The sequence below is a fragment of the Chelonoidis abingdonii genome, chromosome 13 (genome assembly GCF_003597395.2).
Source record: "Chelonoidis abingdonii isolate Lonesome George chromosome 13, CheloAbing_2.0, whole genome shotgun sequence".
Classification (NCBI taxonomy): domain Eukaryota; kingdom Metazoa; phylum Chordata; order Testudines; family Testudinidae; genus Chelonoidis; species Chelonoidis abingdonii.
In genome coordinates this window covers 17,124,907-17,146,595 of record NC_133781.1, presented here as the reverse complement: position 1 = coordinate 17,146,595, position 21,689 = coordinate 17,124,907, and the positions used below count along the sequence as shown (strand labels likewise).

General features: G+C 48.2%; 1 protein-coding gene across 4 annotated transcripts in view; it reads right to left on the bottom strand.

The window, feature by feature from the left end:
* The window catches only part of EVPL (envoplakin), a 57,753-nt gene extending 37,390 nt beyond the window's left edge, over positions 1–20,363 (bottom strand). Inside the window, exons 1-2 of one of the 4 annotated variants that reach the window (XM_032792866.2) lie at positions 20,192–20,363; positions 18,626–19,401 (exon numbers count right to left, since the gene is read on the bottom strand). In XM_032792866.2, coding sequence (XP_032648757.1) covers positions 18,626–18,711 — 86 coding nt within the window. In that variant the 5' untranslated portion in view covers positions 18,712–19,401; positions 20,192–20,363. Of the gene's footprint in view, positions 1–5,217; positions 5,784–18,625; positions 19,761–20,191 lie in introns of those variants that run through there. The other 3 variants (XM_032792865.2, XM_032792863.2, XM_032792867.2) reach the window with 3 other exon arrangements.
* Positions 20,364–21,689: the final 1,326 nt, after the last annotated feature.

Sequence of the window (21,689 nt, the reverse complement as noted above, 5' to 3'; positions counted from 1 at the left end):
AAGCTCCATAGCTGAACAGCCTTGAGCTTTGGGAGAGTCTGGATTTGGATCCAGAATTTGCACTGATCCCTGTCTCGATACAATGGGGCAAACCAACACCATATGTCTGAATGCCACCTTCCTATCCCAAACTAGGGAGAAGTTCCCATCCAGATCTGAAGCTTACCTTTCATTAGAAGCTAGAATTTGCTCATGGACTGTGAGGGCTGGCCGAATCACTGGGACATTTTATTCTCAGGGTCATGGAGTATTATCTCCTTGTGTGCATTCAGGGAAACAGGAGAGGAGAAATCCAAAAGCCATCCTTCCTTGGGGGTGGGGGGGGAACCACCAAGCCAGAATAATAGAAATTAGAGACCCAGCCATTCATCTAGTCCAACTGCTCCCCGCCCCCATATAGCAGAACTGTTCCCTACAGTGTACATGAGGGCTTTGTACAGTCTCAGTTTAATGTCCCAAAGCCAAGGGCCTTGGGGCTCAGCCTCGCCAGTGCTAGGTCTAGACTGCTTCTGCAGTTGATGGTTTTTGAGGCCCAGAATCAGGTGGTAGATGGGAGATCACCTGATCTTCAGAGAAGAGGTGCTGCCTCCCATGAGAGAAACCTCCTGCTCAGTCATAGGAGCACAGATTTGCAGGGAATAGGAAGGCTACAGCAGGGGATTTGGGGTGAGAGAGAACCTGGGAAGGGGGCTCTCCACTCCAGCCAGAGAGAAAGGGCTGGCAGGAGTAGGGTGACCAGACAGCAAGTGTGAAAAATCAGGATGGGGCTGGGGAGTAAAAGGAGCCTATATAAGAAAAAGACCCAAAAATCAGGACTGTCCCTATAAAATTAGGACATCTGGTCACCCTAGAGGAGTCACCTGCCATCATGAACAGCAGGGGCAAACAGATGTCTTAAACGGAAGAGGCTTTAGGCACAGGGCCAGCTCTACAGTTTTCGCCGCCCCAAGCAGCGTGCCGAATTGCCACCGTGGGTGGCGGGGACAGTCCGTGTGCCGTTAGGGTGGCAGCTGCATTTCCGCGGCAGCAGCAATTCGGCGGCAGCTTCTATGTTTAGCTGAAGCTGCCCTTGACAGCTAAACTTAGAAGCTGCCACCAAATTGCCCTCACCGCGGAAACGCGCCTGCCGCCCTAAGGGCACATGGACTGCCCTCTGCGGCAGCAATTCAGTGCGCTTTTTGAGGGCAAAACAACAAGGACTGCCACCCCTTGCAGAATGCCGCCCCCAAGCACCAGCTTGGAATCCTGGTGCCTGGGGCCGGCCCTGTTTAGGTAACACCAGGACCTGGCTTTTGGAAAGGCACTCTTGAGTCTAACAAGGGGCTGCATGAACTATAGAGTCTGGGTTGACTCTAACCTGTTATTTTAACAGCACAGAACCCTGTACTTGTAGGATATGAGCCATGATCGGGGACCCAAAGAAAGGGACACTGAAGCAGCGGATAGGCCTGACATCAGGGCAGATAAGCCCCTGCTAGGCAGCCCTTCCCTTGAGACACCGTTCTACTAACTGTTACATCTTACAGAAAAGCAATGCCAATTCCGCTCCATCTGTGGTGATTACCCCTTTCAGATCCCCAGGTGTTACACTGCTATACACTCCTGTGTTATACTGCTATACACTAATGGCATAACTCAGCCTTTCCCCAGAAGTCAGTCTCTCCAGGCCCTCTGACAGTTCTGGTTGCTCTCTTCTCTCCTGCTTCCATTTTGTCAATATCTTCTGACTACAGATGAAGCCTGGAGGATCGACTATCCTAGGGGCAGTCTTGCCATCCCCATATAGAGCCTAGCATTTATGATCCAGGTGGAGGGAAGCCTGGAAGTGAGGGTCCTCATGTTGAAGAGCTAAGGGATGGACAGTGAGCCTGGAGAGACACGACTTGGAGTAACGAATGGAGTAGGATATTAGGAGCCAGGAATCTAAAAGTGTAGTCCTGGACAAGTCATTTAATCTCATGTGGTTGGATACACCAGTGTTCCTGCTGGCAGAGGTTTATTTCCTCATCAGTGAGAGAAGATACTAATATGCCCCCCTCACATGGGATGGCAAGGCCTAATGTTTTCAAGGGATCAAGCACTATTCTAATTATTCTTTGGTTTATTCCCTAGGACACATCCCTTCTGCTGAGGAGGCCAATTGACCCGATGGGATAGTGTCTTTTTCTTTCTAGCACAAACATGATGAGTTCCCCGCTCTTACTTTAATCTGTCCTGCTGCACTTTAATAGAGATAAAAGCACCATTCCTATTTCCCTCCCCCAAATTCCCCTCTTAATTCCCCCTAGCAATGGACCAGTTTCCTTGTAGTCCCAGGTGAAAGCTTCTGCTAATCTGCTTCATTCTGCATCCGGATCAAAGGAAGGGATGGACTCTGGAGAGCTCCCAAGCCTGCTCAGTACTTAGCATCTCAAGAATAGGAGCCTCTCATCCATCTAATTCTCCTGCACGGGCCTCTGCCTGCTGCATCCTGCTACAACTGATAGCCCAGTCCTGCAAACCCTCCACAGATCCTGCCTTAGTACCATACCATTCTTCTTGTTCAAATGCTGCTACTACAGAGAGGTGGTAGGAACAGGACACCCAGGAAATCAGTCTGTTAATACCCAGGATATGTTGGTAGACACCTGAAAAGCCTACCAATTCCCCACACCCATGGCAGCAAGCTCTACCATACTAGATTCAATTCTACCTCCTTCTGTGTTTGAATGTGGTTGGTCGCATATACAGCAACACCAGGCCTCCCCTGGGTGCCCTGAGTGGTCTAAGCACAGGGTTGGGAACCAGGAGACACTTAACTCTCACCAGGACATAGGACAAGCAATTTGACCTCTCTCCCTTTGTTTCTTTTATCTCAGACAGAGGGATGATACTGATCAACCCTACAGGCTGAGGCTGGATTAGTTAACGTTTGTAAAACACTTTGATGGTGCCAGGCATTATTATTTATCAATAGGCTGCTGCCCTAAATAAACCCCTGAGCAGCCTGGCTTGATCTTCTGAGCAGGAGAGACATTGTCCTGAGAATAGCTGCATGCCCCGCCACCACACTCAGCACAAGAGGCAGGGCAAAGTCCTTGGCGTGACTTGTTACCTCAGCGGAGTTGCAGCTGGGCACCATTTGGCCCAGAGTTTCTTACCGGGGAATAGAGGAGCAATCTCAAAATGAGACCTTAAAATAGGTCTGCAAAAGCTTTAACAGCAGAAGTGACCAGCTGACAGGTATTTGGAATCACATTTCAGAGGTTTCAACACAGCCTGGTCTGGCTGACAAGGCCAAGGCCAAATTGCTTCACAAACAGGGTGGGGAAAAACGACTGTAGAAATTTAGGCTAAAATACTCAAGTTGGAGGCCTCTGGGTAGGGATCTTACTGCAGAGCTTGGCCCCAAGGGAACCTGAGCTACAGAGGGGCTGAGAGTCTGCAGCCTTCATTGTCTTCACTATTAGCTGTGGGTGCTTGGCCCCTCAGAGAGTTAGGGCCAGTCTACACTGGCACCCTTAAAGCCCTGCTGCGGCAGCACTTTAACATGGCTTGTGTAGTCACAGCAGAGTGCTGGGAGAGAGCTCTCTCAGTGCTCAAAAAACCCCCACCTCCACGAGGGGCGCAGCTTCCAGTACTGGTGCACTGGCTACACTGGCACTTTACAGCGCTGCAACTGTCACGCTCAGGGGGGTGTTTTTTCACACCCCTGAGCAAGACAGTTGCAGCACTGTAAAGTGCCAGTGTAGCCAACCCCTTGGGCTGTTGCGGTAGGTGCCGCGTGATAGAGCAGGGGGCTAATGTGAGACAGTGCATTTGCAAATGTAGGATTTAGTTAAGTGCCTGTTTCTTTAACCTGGTTATAGGAGATTTGGGGCCCATACACACTGGCCAGCTGAATCAGGGCACAACCAAATTTAACAACTGCTTTAAACACTGTAGCTGTGGGCATGTAGATGGGACAACCCGCTAACCCTGGATCTCAGCTCCCCCACTCTGCAGATCAGTTTTTCTGGTCAGGCCCCTTCCTGGGCAAACTGTGGCTGAGCTAACATGTGCAGCCCTGTATTATTTGCGCTTCCTGTAGATCTACAAATTGCCTTGCTTTGTGCTTCCTCCCCTATGGCCAGGCTGGAGCAGCGTTTAAAACGAATCCCAGCATCTGGAATAGGATTCTGAGAAAATGTGACAGAGTGAGGAGAGTGGCAAATAACCCTGAGGTGGGGTCTGCCATTGAGTAGGGGAAACAGCTCTCTTTACAAGGCCTCCCTATCAAGGATGCCCAGGGAAGCCTGTCCCTAGCAGGAGCCCTCTGGCTTCCAGCTTAAAGACCCCAGAGGGATGTTTCTTTGCCTCTGCATCTCAGCCCTCCCAGCACACTGATAGATGAGTACCACAACACTACTCTTCAGAGTGAAATTGAGCCTCTTACAGCCCCCCAGGACTTAATCCATTTGTGGTCTACAAAGAAGCAACCTCTGCCATCCTATTACATGCCTTTTGACAGGATGAATTATACCCACAATTTATAGCCCAGCCCAGCCCAGCCCAGCCACCTCCTGTTTCATTCGGCCAAGAGCAGGGGAACGCTGAGCTTAGTGCTAGCAGGACCCTTTGGTTTGGGTTCCTTTCCTGAAGGTTTTAACATTCTCTTCTAGCTCCATCTCAGCTCATAAGGCAGCATCACCCCAGCACCCGCCACCTACAGATTGGGATATACAGTCTGGAGACACTGAAAATGCTACACTGAGCTATTAACAGGCCAGCTAAACCTTGATAAGCTGAAGTTCATCTGCCTGAGAACATCTTTTGGAAACAGGCAACAGCCATGTCCACGTGCTGCGTGCTGCCTCTTGCACTACAGCTTTCCATCCGCTTACCTGAATTAAGGTCATGCCTCCCCATTCCAGGTGGCTAATCACTGCAATATCTCACATGTATCTAGAGCTTTACAAACTAGATGGTGTTCAGACAAACCATGCAGCTACCTCTGGGTTGAGTGCCAGGGAGACAATCTGCACAGCCGATGGAGGGAGGGGAGATTTTGGCTAAGTCTCTGGGCAATTCCCAAAGAGAACCTTGGTCATTCAGGTCTCAGCAGGAAGATCTTCCCTCGGGTCTGCGCTATTCTGCACATCCTCATTTATTCAGAGACAACCTCTTCCCTGGACACCTTTCTCCCATCAGTGCTCTAACCCCATCAGAGCTCGGAGAGGATCTAGGAGTCGCACTTACTTGGTTTGCTTGATTGGAGGCGGTTTACTTGGGGAGCCCTTGCCCACTCCCTTGAACATCTTGGCAGGAACTGAGTTCCCTTCCTGGCGTCCACAAAGCTTTTCAGGGCACAGCCTCTCTGCTCTAGTCTGCGGGGATGGAATGACAGGCTCCAGCTGGGAAGGTCTGATGCAGGTTAAAAGAGCAGTTTCTGGGTGGCTCCTCCCCAAGTCACCAGTGATCCAGAAGCAGGGATGGAGCCTGGTTTTAAAAATGACTAGAAAAACCAGTTTGTGGAAAGAGCAGAGCCCCAGAGGGGGAGCTGGCGACCCCGCCCTGCTTTTCAGAGGAATGTTCTTCTACACAGGCTGTCTGGCACAGTCAGACGTGGGTTTCTCTCAGGTAGAGGGGAAGAACCCTGCCTTATCATTAGCTTCAAACAGGATGAATCCAGCAACTCCGATACAGTTGATTAAGTGTCAGTTCTAAGCTTGTAATTATCTTCCCTGCCAATTAGTAACATCATCTATTGAAAGGAGGAAAGGGAAAGCAGCTTCCCAGTTAGGTAGCAATACCAGTCCCTTTGGACCTTTCGATCATTGTAGTTCAATTACATAAGGAAAAGGAAGCAGGCGATTCGGAGTCGTGTTCCCAGCCCAACCACAGACTCATTAGGTGAGCTTGGGTAAGCAATCCAGCCTCTCAAAATGGGGGCTAATGCTCCTGCTTTCTCTCACAGGTGGCAGCCATGCTACTTATCAAGGCAAGACCAGAGGGGAATGTATAGACCAAGCCTCCCTTTTAAAGGGCCGTCACTCACAATGTGTTATGTATGCTACAAAATCATACATTTCTATCACAGCGTCTGATCCTTTACTTTATTGCTAGAAAACATACTCTTCTCTGATCAGCTGCTTCTTAATAAGGAGCATGGGGCATAAGGCAACAGCTACATAGCACCCCTTAAAACCAGAACAGGTGGCAACCCCAACTCCAGGAGTGTTGAAAAGCTGGAGTCGGTGTTTCTGAAGCACCAAAAGTGAAATAGAAGGGCACAGTATTATTCTAGTGCAGGGCTCACCGTCGCATTGAAAGGCCAGGTGTAATATAATTTAAAACATGGCTCCTGCTAAGCCAGTTAATAAAATGGATGGGGCAAGGAGTGTGGATATGGGATTAAAATGGTTCAAAAAGGTGGTTTTTTTTTTTAAAATGATGTTCACCACTAGGTCAAAGACGGTTATAGATTGATTTAGGAGGATCCATCGGATGCAATCCTGGTCCCACTGAAGTCAGTGAGAGTTTTGCCATTGACTTTAATTGGGCCAGGATTTGTCCCCTGGTTCTTAGGCATAGCTAACGTAAATTGGCCTTGGTAACATAATCCTTCCTTGAGCAACACAGTATACTGGGGAGGCTGTGTACTCCCCCAAAAGACTCCACACAGGGAGACAGAAGCCCCAGCTTTTTATAATTTGTATTACAATAGCACCTAGGGGTCCCCATGCAGATAAAAATCCTGTTTAGAGGCAGTGATACCTAGTGAATAGAGCCCTGGACTGGGACTTGGGAATAGAATGCAGATCTCCCATTCTGCCACTTGGTTGCAGGGTGACCTCGGTCAAGTCATGTCACTGCTCCGTGCCTCAGTTTCCTCATCTACAAGATGGGGCTAATGGTACTCACCTCCTTTGTAAAGTGCTTTGAGACCTATGGATGATGATATTATTGGGCCAGGCGCTGCACACACACCTAGTAAGAGCCAATCCCTGGTCTGAGAAGCTTACAGTCTAAAATCGTGTCTCTCTTAAAAAGAGAAGAAAATCTGAAAATCCACCAAAAGGGAAGATTTTTAAGGCATTTAGGGCCTGATTCTCCCATCTTGGACCTTGTGCTGTCAATTGCACTTGCACAAAGAGGATGCAAAATATGATCGGCCCCATGTGGTTGCATTTTGCACCCACTTTCCACAGGTATCTTGGGTTAAAGTTTATACAAGTCAGTGGAGACTCAGGTCCCTTGCTATTCAAGGGGTAAAACTAGGAGGAATGAGGGAAAATATGTACTACCAGAAATACTTTTTGAAAGTTGTACAGGCACAGGGGAGTGGGGTGTGTGGCAGAAATACAAAAAAATAGGTAGCTGGACATGCTTTCCAGGGCTGCTCCCCTCCCAGAATGTTTGCACCTCTAATCAATCATCATGTGTCAGTTGGGAGTGCAGAGGTAGAAATTCCTGATCCACTGGCCTTTAAGTTACTAAAATATTTCTATGTCTCTCCACCACACACTCAACAAAACGCCTATGCACTTTTTCTTCCCAGCTGGATCCAATCTTGGACTGAGCTCCAGCGGCAAGAAGCACCTGTCCCAAGCACAGCACAGGAGAAAGAGAAACACAGGGCTAATCTCAGAATTGGTGCAAAGAATTACAAGCATCTCAGCCAAGTGCTCTTTGCCAGCTAGGTTAGGGTGTGGCACTGATGACGGAGAGAACAGCAAACCATGCTCTAGTGTGTAGTTACTAGAGCTGTTTTCAGTGGCAAGAACGGGGACCTGGCCATGTGCTGAATGGTTAGTCAGAGAGAGGTGCTGCCTTTGAGCCAGGTGGCAACTGGTAAAGATATTGATGTAATGTTTTGGTTAACGAACAAGACTTCTGCTTGTACTGCTTGGAAGAGGAAGACTTTCCCTTTGTGAGCCCCAGTGAATGCTGAGAATTAATACAGCAGGTTTAAGACAAACAAAAGGAAATATTTCTTCACACAATGCACAGTCAACCTGTGGAACTCCTTGCCAGAGGATGTTGTGAAGGCCAAGAATATAACAGGTTCAAAAGAACTAGATAAGTTCATGGAGGATCAATGGCTATTAGCCAGGATGGGTAGGGATGGTGTCCCTAGCCTCTGTTTGCCAGAAGCTGAGAGTAGGCGACAGGGGATGGATCATGTGATGATTACCGTTTCTGTTCAGTTCCTCTGAAGCCCCTGGCACTGGCCACTGTTGGAAGACAGGACACTGGGCTAGATGGACCATTGGTCTGATGCAGTATAGCCATTCTTCTGTACAAATCCTGGGGCTGGATTCTGTATGAACAGCCACTGCACAGGTGTTTGGAAAGAGTCCAAAATGAAGAAAGGTGATTGGGGCCTCTGGATGCCACAGCAATACACATGGTTACAAAGAACTTCTCACTAGGGTATTATTTTGCTGCCCTGTGTGAAGGATTGCTAAGCACTTAGCCTCTATTCAGCCTCACGCCGTCCCCGGGAGGTTTGTATTATCCTCAGTCTCAGCTGCGAAAAGTGAAGCGCTGAGAGATTAAAGGGTACACGATGCTGTCTGTGCACAGGCTGGCGTTGAAGCAACATGATCCCTTCTCTAGCTGAGAGCCCTTGAAACAGAGCAACTTGCTCCCCTGGCACAGCAAGCCAGTGCAGGGGGAAGAGGGCCATGCCTCCTCTTCCTCATGCCCTGTGGGTGTTTACACCACTGGGAGCACATGGAAGGATGAGCCTGAAATTCTTCCTGGGCCTTGAGTCGTGCACACCTGAAAAGAGGGAAGTTCCTGCTTTGCCCTCTGCCCACCTCTGGTGTGGGTCAGTCTGTCTCTTTCTCACACTGAATTCCCACTGAACCCAGTAGAGACTCCCACTACTCGCAAAGGACCGTATGGCTCAGTCAGAGCAAAGGTTGGTAGAACCAGGCCCTCAGACCCAGCTCCTCAAAGGTATTTAGGACCCTAACTCCCATTGATTTCCATATCATCTATATCCATCTTTGAGGATTTGAGGAGTTCCCCCACAGTGAATCGGTGATGGAACCAGGGATAAAGTAAACCCCCCCCCCCCCCAATTCTTCCATCCTCAGTCGTATCTATCCACCACTATTTTCCTCTTAATTACGCCCCCTTCTGCCATTCTTACCCTCCTCTTTGGGGCTAGACAAATATTTCTTTCCTTTGGCTAGTATCCCTCATCTGCTGCAAGGAGTGTTAGGAGACCTGGAGGAAAAAGGTGGCAGCAGCTCTTTTCATGAGAGGTCTTTAGTCTTTGGCCTTCTCACCTGTGGCTGGTGCAGCCCGTTTCCCTGTTCTGTGAAATCTAGTTTTGACATTGGTAAAATTGCAGGTATATTTAGTGGTTATGGAAGCAAAGGGCTGAGAGCAGGGGGAAGATCCAGGTCTGTTGGGGACTGGGTGTGTGGTATCGGGAACGGTCCTTTTAACTGGTTTAGCTTCCCTCCCCAGGAAGTCTTGGGGAGGGAGGCTGCAGCAGCCCCTGTCCTGGTAGGTGGAGACAGTTGGAACCTCATGACAGAATACAGAGAATCTCATTCAAGCATGGAGGGCGCAGTGTGATTACTGAACAGTACTTTGGGCTTGCACCATACAACAGTGCTTTACATCACTGTGCCAAAGCACCTCAGGTCCTGACCTGTATCAGCCAGTGCTGATCAAGTTATAAGACTTTGTGGGCAGCTGCAGTGGTTTTGTAATACAGCCTTGGACCAGAGAGGGACAAGGAATTGTTAATGCACATTTTTATGCTCTCGTAAGGTCTAGGGGCCCAGCCCACCTTGGGATCCTATTCTGGTAGATGCTGTGCAAACAGAAGGTGACATAGTCCTTGTTTAGGAAGGAAACACAAGCTTAGTTTTTGGTTTGTGAGCCAAGCAGATCTTGGCCCCACTCTTCCACAGGTGAATTACCCCCTTGCCACCAAAGTGCACAGGGGGCATCTAAAATCAAGCAAGGGAAGCTGCTGTATTGGTTGAGTGCCTTAATTGCACATAAGGGCTGAGGGCCTGGGTTTTCCTGGCACTGTTTTTATGGTTACACCTTCACCATGGCAGAGTCACACCCACAGGAAGCCTTACAGCTGTAGGTGTGCCAGTGCATTCCAGAAGTGCTGAAGCCCAGTTCTCAGGGAGGGGGGAATCATTTCCAAGGCACAGCACTGTGGGTGGGGTTAGGACAACTGGCTGAACAGGTACAGCTGTAGTGCCTGTAACTTCCTGTGCAGTGGGCAGAAACCGTTGTAGGCAGCACCGGTTCAACAGGCCCTGACCTACTGTAACTCTGCACAAGTGTTGCAGACAGACCTTGTAAAAGCACCAGTTCCACTGCCAGGGCCGGCTCCAGACACCAGCCGAGCAAGCTTGTGCTTGAGGTGGCAGATTCTAAGGGGTGGCATTCCATCCAATCCTGGAGTGGCACGGCTGCCCTTTCTCCCCCTTTTTTTGGTTCACCACTCTGGCTGCCCTGTAGGGGGCAGTGGCAGGGGGAGGGGAGCACTCTGCTGGGAGCAGGCTGCGTGCTCCATCTGCCCCAGCCGGTGCCAGATCTGCAGCAAGCTCAGCAGCCCGTGTCCTTCCCTCCCCGCCAACCTTCAATTCACCTGCACGCAGGAGTGGCATGGAGCCCTCCCTGCAGGTGGCACGGTGGGAGGGGCCAAGTGGCAAGCACCCTGGCTGAAGGAAGCCCTGGGCGCCCCCCTTCTCTCTCCCCCCCCATTCTCTCCCCCCACTAGACAGGGCAGGCAGTCCACTGCCTGGGGCATGTCTGCAGCACAGGGAGTCCCACTAGCCAGCGCGGCTGAGGGAGGCAGCCGCGAGCTGCTAAGTAAGTGGCACCGAAAGTTTTGCACTGGTTCTGACCACCCTCCATGGTTTTTGTTTTTTTTCTTTGCCACTCTGGCCACCCCACACTTCTTTTGTTTTTGCATGGGACAGCAAAAAAGCCAGAGCCAGCCCTGTCCACAGCTGGGTGTGGGCACAAGGCAGCAGGCAAACACTCTAAGCTCCAACTGCCTTCCTGCAGCATCTTTCCCCCCTCCTACAGATAGTATGATAGCACTGTTGGGGGATGCTTGACATCAGGCAATAGAATTGGTTCAGGCACAGGGATCCCAGGGCCAAACCCTGCAAGGAGGCTTGCCACTTTCCAATGCCAATCAACTCAGAAGAAGTGGTTGAACCTTTAAGTATAGCAGGGAGGGCACTGGTGGAGATAGGGTCAGCAAATTGGTACCAGCACATCCTGCCATCTCTCAGAAGCAGAGCATGATGGGGTGCCTGCCCCAGACTGGGCTCTAAGAGGTTAAGAGAAGCCCTGGGGAGGCTGCACGAGAGGCAGTCAGAGAGGGGCTGTGAGGAGCAGCCATTCAGGGCCGGGCTGACCCATATAAGAAGGGCTGCAGCACAGAGCAGCTTCAGTCACTCCCTGGAGCTTGAGGAGAAAGATGAACTGAAGACAGCAAACACCCTGGACAGAGCAGGGCTGCTGGCAGAGACCTGGGGAGCTAAAGGCAGCTCCTGGTGGGCTGCAGAGATCTGCAGGCTGAGGCCCCGAGACAAGGGGCTGTGAGGAAGTGACCCAGGGAAATTTACAGAGTGATGGGAGGGCTGCGTCTCCCTCTGCTGAGGAAGTACCTGGACTAAGAAAATCAGAGAGTCCCCCAGAAGGGGGGGGAGTACAGAGTGCAGCACAGCTGGAGGGCTGTGTCATGAAGAGGACACTGAGGTCCTGGGAATGACATGTGCCCCTAGAGCAGAAGTTACAGTGGTGAGATACCACCAGAACAGAGCACACTGGCTCACAGAGCTGATCCCCGGGACATCCAGCAGGGGGTGCCTCAGTGGAGAGTCCCACCCCATCACACAGACACAAAACCAAAACCAACCCTGGACGAGAGCGGGGAACCGCTCACTTCTATGGAGGGTTAGTCTGCTGCTTATATTGCAAGTTGCTTGGTATTCAAATATGCTGAAACATTCCTAAAGCAAGCAGTGCACTGGCTCTTCCAGACCGCGTTGATACCTCAGGGGTATCAGGGAGCATATTGGCTCTCTGAATTTGCTGGGATTGGTACCGCTGCCCTCCACCAGGAAGTGCCTGCAGAGGTTTTCTTAATGGAGCTACAGTACTTGCATTTTTATTGGGCCTTCAGGGGTAATGAATCTCAGTGCTTTACACAATTAGTGATAAGCTACACCCAGCAATCTCCATTAGAACATGAGAACAGCCATACTGGGTCAGACCAAAGGTCCATTGATCTAGCCCCGTATCCTGTCTTCCAACACTGGCCAATGCCAGGGAATAGCAATCGTTAATACATCTAGTATTCTCTGTATACACAGTAGAGCTAGCCAGGAAATCTTATTCCTGTCCCCATGAGAGTTCAAGACTGACTCTTTCTTCCCCCTCCTCTATTTTAATCCAAAAGTCGAAATCTCAGACATTTTGGTGACCAGATAACTTGAGTCACATTGAGTAGCATCTTACTCCATGAGCAGTCTCAATGGACTTCAGTAGGACTCTTCATAGAATTAGGGGCTACTCACCAGGAGTAAGGTAACCACTTCTAGTCCTTTGACTCCAAAGGGGCAGGGGGTGGTTCAGGAGTTCAGTGGATCCCAGGGACAGCAGCACAGGTGCTGGGAAAAAGAGCTGACAAAGCAGAACCGGCTAACGGTTGTTGGGGAAAAATGAAGTGATTGGAGTAGTGAATCTGACCAGCCACTATAACACCAGGGCGTGGTCCTCCTCCCCACATTGCAAATCAGAAGCAAGGCCAGCAAGGGCAATGGAGTTACCCTGGCAGAGGCTGATGCAATCAGACCTGTTGTCTAATCTATAGGACACCTGTTTACAATGGGGACACTTTTCAAAAGCACTGGCGTTAGCGAGGCACTAGAATCCTACTGAATTTCTATGGCACTTGGGCTAAAACTCTCCAAAGCTCCCACATCACCCAGCTGCTGGTGTCCCCATTTCTGCCAGCTTTGCAAAGTTAAACAGATGCCAACCCTGGAGCACAACAACTGCCTGCAGTGCCTCTCATTTCTCCTCCCTTTTTGTCCCCACGGTGCTGTTTTCATTCAACTCAACAGGAACCCTTACAAACTAGCTCTAAGGGCAGCCAATCTATTAAAATTGCTGCACCGGTAAGAAAACAGGACACTTATTTTTCTCTGTTCTGCCATCATTATGCAATTTAAAGTCTGCAAATGCTCAAGTCATTTCTTTTCCCCACTTTAACGATTGGAAAGTCCAGCAGCAGCAGCCCTACGGGACATAAAGACTTAGGAGATTGCAGGATTGATTTATTCAGTGCTCTGAGCAGCACGAAAGTGACTGAGCGCAGTGCTTTGATTTCTCTCAAGCTGATCAAATGCTGGACTGAGGACACAGCAGAGTTTTACATGGTGCAAGACAGACCCCCAGGGATGGATTCAGCCTGGAAATTGAACTAGCCTTCTTCAAAGACAGTAGTTCCTCTGGTGAAGTTCAATGTCTCAGTACAATTAAGTGAAGAGAAAGGCAGGACTTAGAAGACTGAACTTCCCACCACCTAATTTAGCTGCACTTTGCAGGCCCAATCTATTCCCCAAGGCAGGCTTCTATTGACTTCAATGGAGCGCGACCCTACACAGCAATGAAGTCAAGCTTTATTGCAAGCTGGATCAAACTTTTGGGCCCTGAAGAGTCTTTTCCAAACTCCAAAAGAAGCAGAATCCCTTCAAGCTGAGTTCTTTTTAAGGCCCTGTGGCTCATCCGCCATGTAACGGGCGCTTTGCTTGTTGGTATTGGCTGCAGATGGGTATTCCATTGGGTGTGCCCTTGTATCCCTCGCCCTTTCAAAAAATGATTTGAGTCTGACAGACTGGCCGGCACTGCAGGTTATGACAAGAGAACAGTTTAATGCTTTGCACAGAATTCAGCCAGCCTCAGATTCTCCCTTTCTAAACTTGCACTTGAAAAGACAAGGCATAAAAACAAAAACCAAAGAAGCTGTCTGTGGATGCAGAGCGTATGACACTGGGTACAAATCAGCTATTGCTCTTCCACTCCAAAACCTGTTCAGTGGAACTACCAAATCCTGCTTCTACACACAACAAAATTATTTCCAACACCCCATCTATCAGTGGCACAATCCAGCCTTTTAGGCAGCCTACCTCTAATGCCTATAGGCATCAGAGCCCTTCCACATTCTTTGCCCAGCACATCTCATGCACCCCCTGCTGTTTGCTCATTAGGGCTTCCCTCACTCTCCTCCCATCCTAAGCTGTTGAGCCTGTAGCCAGGACATGCACCTGAATTCTCCATAGCTCCTTGTGCCATAGCCTGATTATTCTTCCCTCATCAGACTGCAAGAAGCCACACTCTTTGCCCTCACTTAGGATGCTGCAATAGTGCTGAATGAATCCAGTAATATGTTGTACATCTACAGAAGCTTGCAGCAAAGGCTCTCACAACACTTGGAAAACTTGCCCCTATTTAAATTGCGTTAGATAGTGCCTGCCTGTATCACTTGGCTTGGCATTAGTTGACCAGTTTGCTTATGTGAACTGTCCCATGAACTTGGTAAAGAGATCTGCTCCAATCAAGGTATGACTTAAGCCAATTAACCATACAATGGAAGAGAGAATTAAATCTTTAGGCCAGATGTCCATGCATGCCTCAAGCCGGTTAGTGCAACATTCGTGTGCAATGGAAGGCAAATGAAATAAAACAAAAATGAAAAGTGCACTTCAAAGGATGAAGTTGGCATTAGGATTATTCTGAGACAATCTGTGAAATCAATATCCTTTTGTAGACCCGATGCTTTCCAACAACAGACAAGAGCTACGTATTACTATTTATCTAGCGCTTTTCATCAGTAGATCTCAAAGCACTTTACAAAGGTCAGTAGCATTAGCTCCATTTTAAAATTGGGGAAATGGAGGCAGGGGGGTGGGATGCGACTTGCCCAAGGTCACCCAGCAGGTCAGTGGCAGAGCTAGGAATAGAAGCCAGGTCTCAAATCCCAGTCTATTGTGCTGTCCATTAGGACACACTGCGTGCTCCGTAGAGGAGACTGGCCTAAGCATTCTTTGAGGACGTTATGTCAAGCCTGTAGATAGGCCAGGAAGGAATAAACCAGCCTGCAGCCAGTTCCATGCTGTGGAAAAAGACAGACGGTAGATTAATCAGGTACTGATGCATGGCCATCAGAAAGCAAGATGTAGTCTCACTCCGATGTAGATTTTGCTGCAAAGAAAACAGAAATACAAGAGCTACCGGGTAGCCCCTGTTGCTTTGCCCAATCATGAGACACACGAAGGCACTCAAAATGACGAGGAAGTTCTGGAAATGTGGCTTCATGGGGTAACCCAGTGAGGATCAGCCTTTCAAAGAGAATAAATATGGGCCTGACTTGAATAGTTTATAGCCTAATAAAAAGGGCAGCAGTTGAAGGAAGGGAGGGCGTGGTGCTATCATGGCTAAAGAGGCCCCCGTTATTAAGGACGGTTTTGAAGGAAGAGTCTAAAATGTATATAACAAACATGACAAATGAAAGCCCAGAGTGCAGAGACAATGGCACCGCATGTTCTTTCGTGACTATCCATGGTAACAAGCCCATCATTGAACGCAGTCCAGTATCAGCCGATTCCTTGCCTCTGTGGCCCTCCACCTGCACCCCTCCCTCCTCACTGCCTGGGAGAACTGCTAATGGACAAACACATGCAAGAGCAGGTGGCTCTCACTGGCACTCAGAGGCAGCAGAGGGAGGGTTAATTACATCCATGTGCACACTGGGCCCAGGGGTTGGAGTCCAAAAGTGGTTTACTGAGAGGGGAAGTTAGTGAGTACTTACTGAGATGTGTTAACTTTTAACAGCTGAGTTCCTGTGGGCACAGATAATACAGAGGAAAAAATACTCCCATGGGTGTCTCCCTCAGGGCTCCTTCTCCATTTCCTGCACTGCTGGGCACAGGTCAGAGAAGAATGACTAACGTGACATTTTTCCACTTAAACTCAGGCTGCCTAGAGTTAATAATGTGAGTCACACAGGGATGCATGTCCTGTGCATGTGCACTTCCAGTGCCTTTCACCCCAGGCCCTCCAAGTGCTTTCCAAATAGTGGAACCTAAGGAGGAACTCAGTAGCCTTCCCATTTTCCAAATGGGGAAATAGAGGGACAATGAGGTTCAGGGTTTGATTTTTAATGGCTGCTGCTAAAGTGCTAATGATTGTCTCATATCTCAATGGCAGAGAAAGACAGTAATTCATCCCCTGCCTCCCAAAACTGGTGTTGTCACCCCAGACTTCACTTGTTTCTGGTTAATTCATGGCTTTGCCTAGGAAAGTTAAGCCCCTGATCACCCTCTTCTCAGAGCAGAATGGAAACATTCAAGACATACGCATCTACCCTGAGTACATCTCCTCCTAGGGTTTAAAGCAGGGTCTCAAACCCAAATGACCATGAGGGCCACGTGAAGACTAGTACATTGGCTCAAGGGCTGCATCACTGACACCTCCCCCACACTGACCTTGGCCCTGCCCCCACTCCATCCCTTCCATGAGGCCCTGCCTCTTCCCATTCCAACCCCTTCCCCAAAAATCCCACCCCAACTCTGTCCCCTCCCTGCCCCCAGGGGGTGCAAGAGGAGTGTGGGGTATGGCAGGAGCTCAGGGCAGGAAGTTGAGGTGTTGGGTGCAGGAGGGGTGAGGGGTGCAGCAGGGGGTCAGGGCAGTGGTTTGGGGTGCAGGGTGTGGCAAGGGCAAGGGGTTCAACTGCAGGAGTGGCTCAGGCTCTGGCCCAGCACACACCAGGGGCAGGCAGGCTCCCTGCCTCCCCGCTGCTCCACTCCTGGAACATGGGGGAGCAAGGGCACAGGGGTGTGTGTTCCTGTTGCTTCAGGCACCGCCCCCAGCATCTCCCATTTGCCAGGAATAGGGAACTGCGGCGGATGGGCAGTGCCTAAAGCACCAGCACCACACAGCCCTGCGCCTCTCTTCCTCCATGTTTTCTGCTTCCCAGAGCAGCATGGGGACAGGGCAGGGCAGGCAGCCTGCCCTGCCCCTCATGCACATCAGGCCAGAGCTGCTCTAGGTAAATGCTGGGGGTGGAGGGCCCCCACAAGGGGCTCACAGGCTGCAGAAAACCTCACAGGCCACATGTGACCTGCATGTTTGAGACCCCTGGTTTAAATAGTCACACTGCCACCACCACCAATGGGTGCACGCTTCCCAGATTGACCATGCCGTTGGGAGCCAGGAACCCCGGAGTTCTAATTCTCACTCTTTGGCCCTGGGCAAGTGACAGTCTCAGTTTCACTATCGATACAAGGATACCTTTACCTGCCCTGCAAGAAGAACTATGAGCAAGCTTATTTGCAAAGTGAGTTATCCTCTCAATGACTATTCTCAGCATGGGTGTCTAGATGTGAATTGTGACAATGAATTCTATTGTCTAGAGACCACAGGACATTATTCTTTGAAAACAGAAATATACCTTTTATAGTATGATGCAACCTTAAATCAGTGGAACTGGAGCAAATTGGATACAACTCCCATCAGAGGAACTGGCGTAATACACAAAGACACTTGCACATTTTGCAACAAATATTAAATTTGCAACCTGTCCTTAAAATCCATGTGAATTATGTCAATCACGTGAGAGAAAGCAGGGATTGTGAAAACTTTCACCCTGGTTTACATGACCAGCAAAGGATCGATTTACACAGAAGTGTGGAGAAACATTCAGGAGCACGGTTGAGGACAGGCAAGACTGCCAGCCCCATAACAGTCAAACTGATACTGCACTTGTGCTTTAATATCATTGGTATCCGAAACACCACAGAGGGTAGGAGAGATTGAAGCATTGATTCTACATTGGTGAACCAAAAACACTGCTATTTTGACTACAAGCACTATGGGTCTTTTTTCTGGCGGTGTAGAGCACCTAGCCCAATGTGGTCCTGGTCTATGACTCTGGCTTCTAGATGGTACTGCACTATTAATAGCTAGTAATCAGCCAACAATTGGGATAGCTTTGCATCAGGACAGGAAAACGGAAAACAAAAAGCTCTATTGGAGGCAGGCACACTTAAAAAAACAATCAAAAAACACGATGTTTTGCTGAACCCGTTCTTAGTCCAATGAGTGAAACATGAAAGGAGAGGCTGTATCACAAACCTGTTCCACAGTACCTCTCCCTCTGCATATTTTCTACTATTTTGGTTCTAGGTGAGGCAGCAAAGAAAAACAATTTGCAGAGAAGACTTTGAACTAGGGCTGGCTGGAAAACAAGAATTCTCTCTCATTAAAAGCTTTGACATTTGAATACCAGACTTTTTTTTTTTTGGTGAAACACCCCACAATAGCCAATAGGCTCTGCCTGATTCAAGACTTGAACCTGGGTCTTCAACATCCCAGGTGGGTGGCCTACTCCCTGGGCTATTGGCTACTCTGGAGTGTGGGTTTCTGTCTCCTGCTCCAGAAATTCCATCCTGGACCTGAGACCTTCCTACGGAAAATTGTCAAAATAATGTTTCAATTTTTTATAAAAAATAAAAAGTATCATTTTCCAACAAAAGCATCTAGTAAAAATCCCGAGCCAGCTCTATTTAGGGCCCATGATTCTTTGCATGAACGTACAAACCTTTTCTGCCGGTAGTGTCCTTCCAGGACAGAGTTCTCCATTGCCTCAGAGGGAATTTTATTAGGCGGAGATAAGCTGCTCCACATGGAAATCTGACTGTAAACGGGGAGGGAGTGGTATAGGTGGTTAGCAGGAGCAAGTTAAGGTAGTCCATTTATGAGCAGTAGCTGTCTTGTCATGTCATGTCACAATTCCCAACCAGCCTTTAATCAGATGAGCTGGAGTTGTGCTCCTGCAGTCAGCAGTGCTCACTAGTACCAACTCTATTTCCTCAATAAAACACATTGAGAGGGAGGGGAAGAGTAATCATTTCAAACAACTACTGACTGTTCCATGCAACTGAAACAAAGCACAAGGGAAAGAGGAAGTGAAGTACATAGGACACAAAGCAGCAGTCTACAAATCCTTTGGAGGAACAATTGTTCTCCCATTCACTCCAGTACATTTCAAATATCATCGCTACACAGGAACCCGCAGGCTTTTATTGCAGTATTTGCCTCCCCAATCAGAAAGGCCCTCACCATTCAAGCATGGTTAACTCCCCCAACAGACCTTGATGAAGCTATAAGCCAAGGGAAAAAGCTCAGTCTCAGCAGACTAAGGAATTTGGGTTGGCCTTGAGGTCATCTGCCTAGATTCCACTGATTTCCCTTTATTAGTAGATTGTCTTCTCACCTTTAATTTTCCTCATGCTTCTGATGAGGAGTGGAACTCGCTTGTGGCTGAGTGAACAGGCAACATCCCTGAGGGCTGCAACACCATTCCACGGGCGGACACTGGGTGTAGAAAGCCACCTGCTACTCTCAAGGCTGCGACAATAACTTGTGCTCGGGTCGCATGCATTCCCCCAAAGCAGGTTCTTACGTGAAAGCATACTGCCAGTTGCTACTACTCTTAAACAGCCAATCCCATCCCAGATATAAGACAGGGATGACTACATGGAGTCAATATCAGAGCTCAAGTCTAAAACTCGGAAGTTGCCGCATCATTGGATAAAAAACAAGATTTCAGTTTGGAGCATAATTCAAACATAGCTGGCAGTTTAGACTCCTTGGCAGTCCAGTAAGGCTGGTGAAGAGTACTGTGTCCTCTAGACAACAGCACACAAGCATGGAAGCTAATAAAGGCTTGTCCAGCAAGCTGGACAAACAATACACGTTGGATCAACTGCTGGGGATCAGAAAGGTAAACAAGTACCTCTGTTGCACCAGCAGCTCTTTTCAGCTGTAGGTGAAATGTGACAGGGTTCTCTGCATTCTTGGAGAGCAGAAGTACAGAAGTTGAACCAACTGACAACTGTTCTCCACCCCAAAGACCTTCTTCCTTCCTTTTAAACAAACTAAGGAATTGGTTTGGCCTGGACTTCTGGGTGCAAGAATGACTTCAGGGGTTAACGAAGCTGAACTTCTACAACTCATCCCTTGGGCAACAGAAGACAAACAAACCAACAGTCTCAATACCTTATTCATCACAACCAGTGATCATGTCAGATCAGGCCCCAGCAAACAGGAGGACCTGAATAGGAGAAATCAGAGCAGTAAATGTTTTCATACATGGAACACTCACCTTCCAAAAGATGTCCGGTTCAAGAGGCTCTGTTCTTTGTCCCTAGCGTGTTCAGATCGGGATTTTCCATTCCATATCAGAACAATGACCCACCTAGCCTTATCTCTCACCTCCAAGACTGACCATCACAAGAGACAGTGAAAGGTGCAACACTCCTGCAACAAGACAATACCATAATCTGTCCGGGGGGAACCCAGGCAGTTCCAGTAGCTATTATTCATGCCTTGTTTTTAATTGTAAGGAGTGTGTCTCAGTGAATTATGAAGAGCTCCCCAGGTTAATAATTGTATACAAAACTTCATTTCTTTTAACCACTTTTAAAAATCTACCTTAAATTCAGCAATATTCCCCTTGCTATTGTGTTGAGAAAAAGTAAAATGAAGCCTCCTAATTGAGCGTGTCTATGCTATCCATTCATATACCTGTGTTACCTCACTCCTCTTTTCTCTCAGAAAAGTCCTAAAGCTTTTAAATCTCTTTTTATGGATGCTGTTCCAGATTGATAGATTTCCATTGGCCTCTTCTGGAGCTTTCCATTATTACTAGATCCCTTTTGAGACAGGGTGATTAGAGATGAAGATGGCCTCCAAGAGGCAGATGTTCCATTAAGATTTTTATAATTAAAATAGCATCTATTATTCTCCATCCCTTTATTATAACCCAGCATTTTGTTCCTCTTGACTGATCAGCAGTTTTCATTTCACCCTTTATATTACACATTTCAACGGTTGCTTTAAGCATAATAGCTTTTCCCAGCCAACAAACAGATGGACAAGGATAAATGCATGTCGAATTAGGATTCCTACACGTTAGCCTTTAAAATCTTAATACATGTAAAGATTTTGCATGTGAAGTGTATTCTTCCCCACTAACAACTATCCTGAAGTTTTGTCTGGGAATTAGGTTGTACGATTTCAGTCACAGTTATTGCAAAGATACTAAATCCTGCAAAGTGAACTCGCAGTCTAAATAAGAGCAATTCACCAAACAGCTGTGTTGTGTGCAGAACAAGTTTACCACTGGGGCCAGCAACTAGTTTGTAAAACATTAAGCTTTGCTCTGAATCACAGGAGCCGTTTACTATCTCTGATAAGAGAGCTGAAGAAAAGGTTCGCATGCCAGGTTCATAAATATCAGAATCTGAATTCAGCTTTTTGCTCTGGATGTGCAAGCATTGTGAAGGCTTGGCTGGTCAGCTGTGGTCAATTCCAACTCCTTTTACTCACTGTTGAGCATTTTGGCCCTTCCTTGTAGATGCATCAGATCTTCTATCAAAGCCTGCCACACTAGTTTCCCTGTGACCAATACTGTTAGACCTTTAGACAGCAGTTCCAAATCCAGCCTTCATGCTAAGAACTTCAATAAATTTAACACAATCTGGTTTTCATCTTGACAGCAGTTACTAGCTACTCAAGGGAAAGCAGTACATATTTTTACTATCTTTGGATATTTTCCTAGCGCTTCATCAGTTTCTTCTGCATCATTCATAAATGCAAAG